Here is a 12,548-nt window from a genome sequence, read left to right on the forward strand (position 1 = left end):
CATTTTTATTTTTGAGGCAAGAGTTCTCTGTAAAGATGATCTTGAGCAAATTCCCACCCTGAATTTCATGTGCAGTGTTTGATGCTTGTGCTGGTTCCTGCTAATACAACCCTATTCAGAGCATTCCCCCTTTTCTTTCCTTATCTTTGTGAAGACAAATTGAGCGGTGGCAGCAGCACAAACAAAAGACAGAAAATTGCTCAGGACTTGATCAACTCTATTGACCAGACAGGAGAACTCTTGGCAATGTTTGAAGACAATGAAGTGGATGAAGTGAAGCAGGAAAGAATGGAGGTATAGTATGTTCTTGTCCTCAACAGCACTGGAGCCATCCCAGCTGTGCTCTTTGGCTCTATTCCAGTGCCCTTTAAATGTCTCCTGATTTTGCCAGATCAGTGGCTTTGTCTAGTCCCAGCGGTGCACAGGAACGAGCCCTAGAAAGGCACAGCACTTTACCTTCACAGTTGACTTTAGGGAACACCTGGAGTTTTCTGTATCTCTGTTTTCTCCTTTGAAAATGTCAAGTTTTCCCTGCGCTGGATCTGGCATTTGCTGGTGTGTCTGTTCTATTAAATCTAGTTTAGATTAAATACATATTTTTTTGTTCCAAACTATTATTACCTCTGGGGCAAAGGTAATTCTTACTGGTTTTGCTTTGGCATCTAGAGTGAAGGTAGTGTCCTGAGAAGCTACATGCTTTTTTATCACTGTCACAGAAAGTTAGTGGCCTGCATTCATAGTCTCTGCATGTCTTCATAGTGAATGTAAAAATCGTATGTCTTCTATTTACCTTAGCTATCCAGACATAAAATTACTGCTTCTTTAAATATACTCCAGGAAAAATAAAAGTAATGATTTATTTCATTTGAGTGCCTTCCAGAATACAAGGTAGTGTTCCTACGGTTCTTGTTACTATTACTATACTTCTGCCCGTATTAAAAGGAATCTCAGTTTCCCCTTTCTCTTTCAATTGGGCAAGAAAGGTAATTCCAGAATTCTAAAAAATTTTGAGTGCCTACTTCGTCACAGTCTCTGTGCATGCTTAAAAAAAAGGATAATTATTTCATGTTAAATTTTGGAAGCAGTCCAATTGACATATATGCTTTATAAATTTTAACAACCTTCTTTAAAGAATTAGCATGCTTAGATCTTGAACTGTGAACTGAAGGCAGTGTTCTCCTAGGTATCAATTACCTTGGAAATGTGTGGTTATCTTGGTTTGGGGCAACTGCAAATGGTTTGGGTTCAACTTTGCCGTGGGCCAAAAACATGCTAAGCTGTCCAGAGCAGATGATAAACATGCATTTCTGATGTCGTTATGGCCTCAACAGGATATGATTGTGTGGGGGCATGGTTTCACTTAGGATGAGTTACTCAGCGAGCAAATACTGTTTGGACTTTATTTTTTAAATATTTTATGTTATAAAATGAGCATTAAGAAGGCCAGTAAGGAAGGACTCTACATAAAACAAGTAAAAATTTAACAAGTCACTTTGCAATTTTGATAGGGAAAATCTCAGCTAAACAAGTGAATTGCCCAGAAGGTCATTCTGTAGTTAAGAAGAATTGAAAGGGAGTGTTTTGTGACACTAAGCTCATAATCGCAGCCTACCGTAGACCTGGAAGAATGTTGAGTCAGTAAGGAACTTGTTAAAATCAGTGGAGTATCAGGAAGTACACTGTAGGAAAAGCACTTAAACAGTCCACACTCCAGTATTGTGTTATGTAGTACTCAGTGGTAACCAGGGTAATAAACTATCAGCAAAAAATTGATAAAAATACTTAGGCTGTCAGGCTCATCTATACAGTAAGCCTGAAATTGACAGCTTAAGCCCATACCAGAATCTTCTCTATTCAAGATAACGAAGTAGTTTCAATATTTTACTCGCCCAAAATAACATTGTTGAACTGAATAAAAAATGATGGACTTGTAGACACAACTGTAGACAGTAGAAAGTGGAACCATTACGAGCAGAGGCCTTGCCTGCTTCTAATTTGACAGGTTATAGTTTCAGGAATAAACCACAGCTGTGGCAGTCCATATGAAACCACTTTGGGCTCACAGACTGCAATCTCTTGCTTTTAAAGTGCAGTGGAATAATCAGCCCCAGCATCATTCCATGATTTAATTTTCCTCTAAGCATCACTTACACTTAGAGAAACTATGTGTTACCTTCTTCCCTAGAATATAGGAAAAAGGTATAGACCTAACAACAAAGCTTTGTTGGGACTGGGTTTCTTTCCTGCTTTCTTTCTTTCTTTCTTTCTTTCACTTTCTTTGTTGTTCTCACTTAAAGGTAATTTTTATGAGAAACTTTTATAGACAAAAAGACTTGAGGCACTAGCTGCTTCTGAAAATATCAAGTAGACACGTGGAAAGCATGCCAGTCCTTTGCTGTCATTTCAGCTGATGTACATGTGCCTGGCTTTGTGTTTTCTCAGAATTTACTTCATTGCTGTTTAGTATTATGTGACCAGAAACAACAAAATTGTCTGAATTTTTATATCCTTTATACCTAATGGTCCATCATTGTCATCATTTAAATATCTCTTAAACTGTTTATCCTTCAGCACCAAATTTCCAACATTAGGCTATTTCGGTAGCAGAGATCCGTGATCATATCTCTGGTTTCTTCCAGATTAGCAATACATAAATAAATATTCATCTGAGTTATTTTAATATGTGTAAGGGATTTAGAACTGGAAGCAGGAAAATGGGAAGCCTAACAATACACATAAAGGCCCTTTTCCAGCCGCCTTCTCCCTAAATGAAGCAGGTTTGTTTTGGTATTGATGATGGGTTCTACATGGAATATTTTTAAACCTAATCAACGAGTAGCCATGGAAGGGTCATTAAAAGCTACAGATAGCTTTGTGTTCTCTTACCAAGATGCCCTCTGACAGGAAGGTTCTGCCTGAGACCAGCCTTTCTGCTTGGTGAAGGACCTGACAGGCTTCAGTTTATCATTGATCAAGTCAACCACCCCCTCTAAGGCAAGAAAGCATGGCCACTTGAAAAATCAGGGGAATTCTGCCTTCAGTCTAATAGAATGGTAAGCATACAGAACAGAGCCAAGATTAGAGCTTAATTGAGAGAACAGCCTTTAAACATGTTGAGGTGCAGAATATTCCTAGTGACTTTATATTTCATTTTTAATCCTATAATTTAATACTAGAATCTAGTGAGAAATCAGAGTGATAAACATAAAACATAAAGCATCTTAAAATTTTTTTGAAGAAGCTTTAAGCTGAGTGAAATCTCAGGTGGCCATCTGAATTTGCTTAACTTACAATGAACTGGCAATAGACTATTATGAAGAGTTTCCCATGAAGACTTAATGATAAGAGAAATCACCTGCATTTTTCAACTGAGCCCTAAATGTTGAGTTCTAATCCCTGGGAATTTTCAGTCCTAGGAATACAGTTTCTGGAGGAAAGTGGACTGGAAAACTCATCGGGGAACCACAGAGAGAAGCAGAAGTTCTGTCTCCTGTTTGTAAAGCGTGTTGTTTCTACTAGTCCCCACAGCCACCATCATGTTTTTTGTTTTTTTTTTTTAACATAAAGGAAAGGAAAATCAAATGCCTATAAAACTAAGAGTCTAGAAATACCTTCAATAAGATTTAACATAAAAAAGACGTGAATGAGTAAGCCCAACATTTACAGAGCTTCCCCTCTTCCAATTAAAATGATTTTAGGGGCTGAAATTCCATAAAATGTTTACAATATCAATGTATTTGGGTTTAGAAATGAAGATAGTTGCTAGTTTTGTGCCTTGGTAGTAGGCAGCTTGCCTAACATACATCAGGTCCTGGGTTCAGTCTCCAGGATGGTTGAAAGAAAGGGCCTATCAAAATCATATCCTAGGAAGCTGTGCTTCTAGTTTGTATGTATGAATGCATTTACACTTATAGTTTCATTTATAAACCTACATGTGCTGTGTTCATATGCATTCATTATATTTACAGGATTTGAAATACATTTTACTTGATGTTTTTAAAGGTAAAGGAACTATCTGAGATCTATCAGGCAGACCCAAATGCTATAGATAATAAGAATAGTTTCTCAGAAAAGAGAATTTAAGAAGAAAATCTTAAAAAGGAATAACAGCAGTGATTTTATGTTAGTAAGAGGTATTATAGTTAGCTATAATGGAGATACAGTAAACAGGAAGTATACAACATCTGATCCAGAGCCTTCAGAGAACAAGCCACCACTCTTGCAGTACAGGGAAAGGCAGCACAGGTGTGCTGTGCCAGAAACAAATGCCCTATTCTCAACTTTTCTTCAGTTGATTTGGATGAAGAAAAGATTTTAATAAACATCTGTTTAACATATATATTAATATATATTGTAAACCATGACCATATTAACAGAGTTCCATTAAATTCCAGAATGCCCTCTCATGCCACTTTGATCTGTCAGAGTTCAGGGAACACTGGACAGCAAATAAAACCCCTCACTATTATCAGGATATACAAAAAAACCATCACAGTGTACCTGTAATATAAAATTTTTATTTACATAAACCTTGAAGAATCAATTGAGAAAGCATTAAAACTAATAAAAGGCTTCCTAGCATCAGGTAAACACTGATTTTTAAAACAGTAGCTCCTACTACAATGCAATAATCGTCAGCACAGGAAATGAGTAGATGGCAGTTGCAGAGAGTACAAGAAAAAGCTCTATGGAGCTCCACATTGACAAGAAATGGAAGAAAAATGGTATTTAAGATGGATGGAAATATGAAAAACATTCAAATGAAGAAACACCGTGCTCCTGGACATGAAGACTGAACAGTATAAATATCTCAGGTGTTTGTAGTTTACTAGATTGGTTTAAATTAATTTCACGTGATCTTTGTAACAAAACTGTTAGAATTTCTTTTAAAGCTTTCTAAAGTAATGTTAGAATTTGTCTTAATTTATAAAAAAAATAGAATAGCTGCAATCTTTTAAGGCAGAATAGCAAACGTAGTTCAATTTGTACTACAAGATATTATAGCATTCCATTAATCCACTGTAGTCAGCAGTGCGTGGTTCTGGCATAAAACTCAACAGACATGCCAATAGAGAAAACAAATGACACGAGTGTAAAACAATTTAGTCACAGTACAGATGGTAGAGATGGTAGAGATCAGTGGCAGAAGGGTGCCAAGACAGATAATTGTTTGGAAAGAAATACAGGTATCCCTTTGCATTACACCTACAGTAAAAAAGAATTCCAAGGAGCATTGAATAATTTGCTATGAAAAATAAATTTTTTTAAAAAATAGAAGTAAATGCCATTAAATACCATCTGGGGGGATATAAAATGATTTTCTTAGGCTTTGTTTTCCAAAGAAGCATTTTGAGAAAGTATACTTCTCAAGACATCAGTGGGCGCAAGAATTAGATTGGGAAGGAGAGATTGGTATTTTCAAACAAGCTTGTAACATAATAACAGCTTTAAGAGTTTTCTTTTGAGGCCCTGCAGAGGGTTTTTAATGTTAATATACATGGTGAATTTTTCAAAAGAAGAAAGTGAGGCACCTGCCACCTAGCTTGAGGACCTCAATTCGACCCACATGGTAGAAGGAGAGAACTGACTCTCAAGCTGACTCTCAAGTTGTTCTCTGTCCTTCACACTTGGGTGGTCTCACATGAGTGAAACACCTCTTGCAGAAGACTGAGGTTCAAATCCCAGCACCCACATGGCAGCTAACAACCATCTGTAACTCCAGTTCCAGGGATCCAACACCCTCTTCTGGCCTCCACAAACATTGCATGGCACAGGTGCACTTGTATACATGCAAGCAAAGCATTCATACACATCAAGTCAAAATAACTAATTTTTTTTAACATCAGTGCTGAAGGTGAAGCCGTGTAGCAGACCGAAGTGCTTAGCATGCATGAGATTCAATCCACATCACTGAAACTTTGAGTAGCAATACCATTTGTCTCAGACCTTCAGACCTATTCAGAATTCTTCATTATTAGTTTTTGAATGAAATTTAAAAGATCACATTTTGCCCACCCATTTCCTACATCTACCAGGGAGAAAAACAAATGGTAACAGCTTTGAAACTGGACTTGTAAAAGTGCTGTTTTCCTGGGCATGGTGGTGCATGCCTTTAATTCCAGCTCTCGGGAGGCAGAGGCAGGTGGATCTCTGTGAGTTCAAGGCCAGCCTGGTCTACATAGTGAATTCCAGGCCAGCTGGGAAGACTAGGAGACCCTGTCTCAAAAAGTCCAAAAAAAAAAAATGCTGTTTTTCCTAATCTAGATCAGGACATATGCCACTGACATATGCCATATTACCTTTGTTTTGGTAAAAAAGTAAATTAGAAAATTAGAATTTTTGTGGAAAAATATAGGGACAATGATCACTTTTCATTTCTACCTTCCCTACATGTAAGTGAAACTGTCATGTCTTGGGATAGAGACTGACATCAGAGCTGCCAGCCGGAGCCTCGGCACTGCAGGAGAAGTGTGCGTGTGCAGGCCTTGCTGAGCTGCAGGCTTGCTCTTGCCTAAATGGATATTTGTCCAACACGTAACTGATTATACTGTTGAATTAAAATTTTTAGAACCAATACTTTCTGCCTCAATTTTAATTTTTTCTTTTTTAAATAAAATGCTTCTCTTAGAGATCAGTCCACCAAACTTGTTTATAAAACACCTTGGCAGAGAAGAGTTTTAAAATATCTTTGAATTTATGAACACCACAGGATTTACCACTAATTTACATTTAATGTTTATAGTTCTCAGATTGTGGTTGGTGTAATAACCAACATATTTTTGCCTTGAATATTTTGTGGATTATATTTCCCTATTCTTTCTCCTTGACCCACATTCTCCACAGTAGGTGGGCAGGTTGTTGTTAGATAGTCTGGCTTTTATTTATCTTCACTGGTTTAATCTCAATGAGTTAGTATTTCTAAATATGAAAATAAGTAGATTCTGTGGCAAGACTTTTGTCTTTTTGGTGCCTCAGTTTATTTAGTGGAATTAACAGATCATTGCTTATTTGGTATAGATAATTTGTCTTTTTCTTTCTTTGCGTCTATGCTGAGGACCTAACTTTAGTCCGGTTCATACCAGTACATTCTGGTAAATCATACACACCAACTTTTTTAAGGACATAGGCTTATCTCTAGATCATCGCATTCCTCACTTAGAATTAATCATTTTAGATCTAGCTGTGAATATTAGTGATTACTGTATTCCACTGCGTTCATTTATCTGCTTGCGGATCAGATCCTGTCAGGCTTTGCAACATTCTTCTACAGGAGAATCTCTTAACATGGTATGAATACATCTTTTAGACTCTTGCTCAACCTTCCCATCTTCATCTCCAGCCTCACCAGCCCCCTGCTTTTCACATTTCCTCCCCCAAAGCACGCATGCACTTTACCGCACATGAGTGTATGTCACACATTCGCTCCTTGAAGGACCTTCCTAAATAGACATTTGCTTTGCTCTCTTTACCAGATCCCCCTTCATCTGGCAACATCTGTTCAGATAATTTAGTATGTGATAAACAGTGGTATAACTACTAGTGTTTGGCTAGTTTAACCTGCTAAATAAACTCCTTGAGGGCATGCATATATTGAAACATTTTGAAGCTTTTAAATAAATACTTGTTCATGTATGATGGGCCATCCTGGTGGCCAGGGTTTTATTTCTCTGAGGTATCCATCATCTCAAACTCATCAGGTCTTTAAAACTCTCCTCCAGTGTCTGATGGTATTTGTAAATCAGCCCATCCACTTATTTGATGTTTAGATACTTTTACATATGACAACTAAAGGCCAAAAGGGTATTATTCAACACAGTATGGCCTATGAGCGATAAGAGAAATGTGTAAGAAAATTTATGTAATTTGTACTATAATAATATTAAATCTTATTGTCCCACCTGCAAGTGGGAAACCAAATCAAAACTAGGAAGAAAAGAAGTCATCTTTATTTAACCTAGAAAATGTATTTTAAGTTGATCCAAGAACAATCTAGTTTGCATGGGTTTGAAGAATTACAAAATGTCTTATATTGGGGCTGGAGAGATGGCTCAGCGGTTAAGAATACTGGCTCTTCTTATAGAAGACCTGGGTTCAAATCCCAGCACCCACATGGTAGCTAACAACTGTCCGTAACACCAGTTCCAGGGGATCTGACAGCCTTTTCTGTCCTCCATGGGCATTGCATGACACAGGTGCACTTACCTACATGCAGGCAATACACACATATACATAAAATAATAATAAATTTAAAAAATATTTATTTTCCTCAGCTATGGATAAAAATGGAATTATTTTAAGGGGAGTGGGGAGAGAAGGTTATACAAGGAACACAGGAGATAAAGGGAAAGAAGGTGCTCAAGAGAGGTAGAGCCATAGGAAAAGGATATTATTTAAAAAAATTTTTAATGTCTTAGATTATTGGAAACATAAGTAGAAATAGCTAAAAATAAATATATGTGGCAAAATATTTTTGAAGAAAAGACCCCTGCCCTCTTTATGTGTTCTTTGACCCAGAAATTATACTTCTAAATACTATCCTGAAGAAATAATTTTACAAAGATATTTTAAAAATCAAATATACTGGCCAGGCATGGTGGCACACACCTTTAGTCCCAGCACTCGGGAGGCAGAGGCAGGCAGATCTCTGTGAGTTCGGGGCCAGTTTGATCTACATACTGAGTTCCAGGCCAGCTGGGACTTTAGGGAGACACTGTCTAAAATAAATTTTAGCAATGGAAATATTAAAGCTATAAATGGCCCTTTTACTGTAGCTTTTGATATAGCCTTATATTTTAAAGTACAATATTTCTGTTATTTAAATATTTTGTAAATATTCTGTAACTGGCCCTTTAAATTGCCCTTTGGCCCAGTTTATTTGAAATATTTTTAATGTAGAGGTATCATTTCCAAGTGGCTGAGTGTTTTGTTTCTACTTTTGTTAGATATTCGAGTCATTGCATTGCATTGTAGTCAGATTGCTACATACATTTTTAGATGAAAAGTTAATTCAGATTTTCTTAGAGATTTAATGTGGAGGCTTTCTGTGAATGTTTCTTAGAAAAGGTAGGGAGATTTTTACATAATAGTATTCACTGTCTTTTTTACAGTCCTCTGCTCAACCAACAGAGCTATCAAAGGATCCACACTTCACTGTCTTTTTAATCAAATCTCTTTTGATCACAGACTTTCATCAGTTAAAAACTGAGAGATGTATATAGTTATTAGTCTCTCTAATTTTTGAGTCTGATGAAGGTATTTTATTTTGGATTTTCTTTAGTTATCTCCTTTACTTTCTCAACAGAATTACATTTCAAGTGATAGTGCGCTTGTCCTGTTTGGTTTACAGATGTAAAACCTCATTATTGCAAGTCCACAGTTCTTAAAACCACAGTTGATAAGACATTATTTTATCATTTTTCAAAACACATGAAGGACCAAGGCCATTCTCTTCCGTAGATATTAGTGTCAGTTGGATTGCTCACCTCTTAATCATTAGCTGAGACATTTAGTAAAGATTTCTGACAAGAAATAATGGCAAAGTGGTTTAGAACCTTGAAGAAATTTGAAGAGTAAGAAAAATTAATATGTTGTCATGTACTATGTGGGAAATAAAAAATTCCAGAGAGAGGTGCCAAGAAATTGAAAAACTTTCAAAAAGAATGCAAGAAGATATCAAAGACCAACTTGATGTTTTCCATTTTTTGCCCAATATTGGTCTTTGTTAAAGGAAGACAAAACTCCCCCCTCTCTTTCTATCTCTCCCTCCCACTTTCTGTGTGTAAGTGTGTCTGAGTGTGTATGTGCTGTGTATGTATGTATATGTATGCATGTGTGTGCATGCGTGTGGAGGTCAGTGGTTGACTGTATTTTCTGATACAGGATGTTCACTGAACCTGGAGCTCACCAATTGACTGGATTGTCTGACCTAACATGCTCCAGGTAGCTACATGTCTCCCCTACTCACTAGCTCTGGTAGCTCCTTGATCACAGCTTTGTGCCCTGTGTGCAGCTTTTCCATGGATGCTAGGGAACTTCATGCTTGCTTGGCAGACATCTCCTCAGCCCCCAAATTTTCATAATTAATCATGTTTTTTCCCCATGTCTACATAAACTAGGTAGAGTCCAAGTGCATGTGGACTTTGAGTTTTTGCTAATTGGGTAGAAACCTGACCACTATTTAAGGCATTGTATCCATGGGGACATACAGCCTGAATTTAAAACAAACCTTAATGATACATGATTCTATATTTTAATTTTTAAATTGCAAATATTTCTAATCATAAATTTCAATAACATGCAGTTTTATTGTGGGGCTGGAGAGATGGGTCAGTGGTTAAGAGCACTGGCTGCTCTTGCAGAGGACCTGGGTTTAGTTCCCAGCACCCACATGACAGCTAACAACTGTCTGTAACTCCAGTTCCATGAGATCTGACACCCCCTTTTGATCTCTGTGGGCACTGCATGATTGTGGGTGCACTTATACAAGTGCCAGCAAAGCACTTATACACATAAATAATTTTTTAAAAGACATAACTTGTCTCTAAAATCTTTTATCAAGTTTATTTTATTCAGAAACAAAATTGCCAGTATTAGAGATGATTTTATTAAGTAAAATCTGGCACTCCTTCCTGATTGCTTGTAAGGTTATTTAGGAAGATCATATTTCCTTTTGAGTAAACAGCTTAGCCATACTGTTTAGGCAAGTGCATAATTTATGTTCAGTTTTCTGACAGCGTCTACATGGCAGTTATCCTGATATTTAGAAGATAAATATCAATTAAGTATACTACCAATAAGTAATACAATATTTTTTCCATATGAGAAAGAGACACGTTATTTCCAGGATGCTGAAGCAGAGTCTGTTTTGATAAATGTTACCACTGTGTTTCCTGTGATTGGGGTACAGACTGTATAAGCATCATGGCTTCATGGAAAGGCTGCAGATCACAAGGTTCAACACATAGTCTGTATGAGATATATTGTCTGGTATGTTGTTTAGAAAAGTTGTTAACTCTACACAGTGAAATTTCCCATGTTGTAAGGATATGCAACCTAAAAATGCTAGGCCTTGGGAGCTATAACACCAATTAAATAATTTCTTGTATACTGCTTCTTATCTTTGTTTCTCGCTCTACATAGGTGCAATGTTTCTCAACTTAGTGAACCACAGTTGTTTTTTCTTTTACTGGAGGATAGCACACCATCAGCAGTTGCCACTGTTAGTGTCATCTCCTTTGAGAGGCAGACCAACTCTGCATTTTCGGTCTCAAATCTCAGGAAGTAGCAACTGTTTGACCTGCCACTGCACCTAGAAGACAATGCCTTGTTTTTCTTCTAAAGAGTTGTAGGATAACTTGAAGACATGGAGAAGCAAAGGGAGGCTATGCCTGAGCTTCATGCTGCACTAGACACCGATCTACCCATCCACTACTGCAACACACACACACATACACACACACATACATACACACACACACACACACAACCTGGGAAAAGTGTGTAAGCCCCACATGATCCTGAGACTATCAGTGATTTATTTAAAAAATAGCTTTCATATTTTAAATGTAATTTTTTTTCATGCAAGGCACTATATATCCTTATCTTTGACTTACAGGAACGTGACGGATGCTAGAGTAAATATGAACTCCCATTAAAAGTCACAGGATGTCAAGAAAGTAAAATGTATTCTTTACAAAAATTGTACAAAATTTCAATAAGAATGATTCTTCAAATATATTGTTTTAAATACTGTCTTACTTTAGCAAATATTTAAATACTATATGGGTTTTTCTGCTTTCCAAGTATGCTGAAACCTCAAATCCATTTAATTTGCCAGATTAAATGTTTATTTCATTTTCCTACATAGTATGTTTTCTGAAGTGTCACATGCACACCAGATCTGATTTGTTTTTAGCAGGAATCCAGTGGGTTTTTTTATTATTTTGTTTTGTTTTATTTTATTCTTTCTTTCTCAGTTGGTGCAATAGGATTTGCTTCTATCAAGGTAAGATGTGAAGATATGTTCACATGCTATAGTGCCTAATGCCTTTGTTAGCGGTCAGAAAGTGAACACTAAGTTTATAAAGAAAATACAGATCATGACTGCCAAAGTACCATACATTTGCAAGTCTTACTATTTTTTCTGTATAATCAGAAAACCAAAATTTCTTCTTATACTGTAGAGTCCATACTTTTGCCTAACAAGATACTCTGTACAGACTGTTACGAAGTATGAGACTGGTGATTAATAATAACTGGCTCTCTTTTCTTCAGTGCTCATCCATGCTTATGTAACACAAACATCCATTTAGAGCTTTTTTCACATCTGTTTTCAAGAAACATTGATGTCCATTTGAATCCTATGACTATGGATATACTTCTGTTAATAATAACTATTTGCTAAAAAATCTTCAATGTATATTTTAGTTAATTTAAGAAGGCAAACTTACCATTTAGCCTCTTTGTGGATCGTATGGTAGCTTATACCCTTTGCAGAGTTCATTGGTACATTGTAGATTTCTCACATTGGACCTAATTCACCTTAGCAA

General features: G+C 36.7%; 1 protein-coding gene across 2 annotated transcripts in view; it reads left to right on the forward strand.

Annotated features, from left to right (window-relative positions):
* Positions 1–12,548, forward strand: part of Supt3h (SPT3 homolog, SAGA and STAGA complex component) — a 459,651-nt gene that overhangs the window by 336,549 nt on the left and 110,554 nt on the right. For both annotated transcript variants that reach the window (XM_029561584.1, XM_008829029.3), the window contains exon 6: positions 155–294. In XM_029561584.1, coding sequence (XP_029417444.1) covers positions 155–294 — 140 coding nt within the window. The remainder of the gene's footprint in view (positions 1–154; positions 295–12,548) is intronic.

This window comes from Nannospalax galili, unplaced genomic scaffold (genome assembly GCF_000622305.1).
Source record: "Nannospalax galili isolate Female #2095 unplaced genomic scaffold, S.galili_v1.0 scaffold653, whole genome shotgun sequence".
Taxonomy (NCBI): Eukaryota; Metazoa; Chordata; class Mammalia; order Rodentia; family Spalacidae; genus Nannospalax; species Nannospalax galili.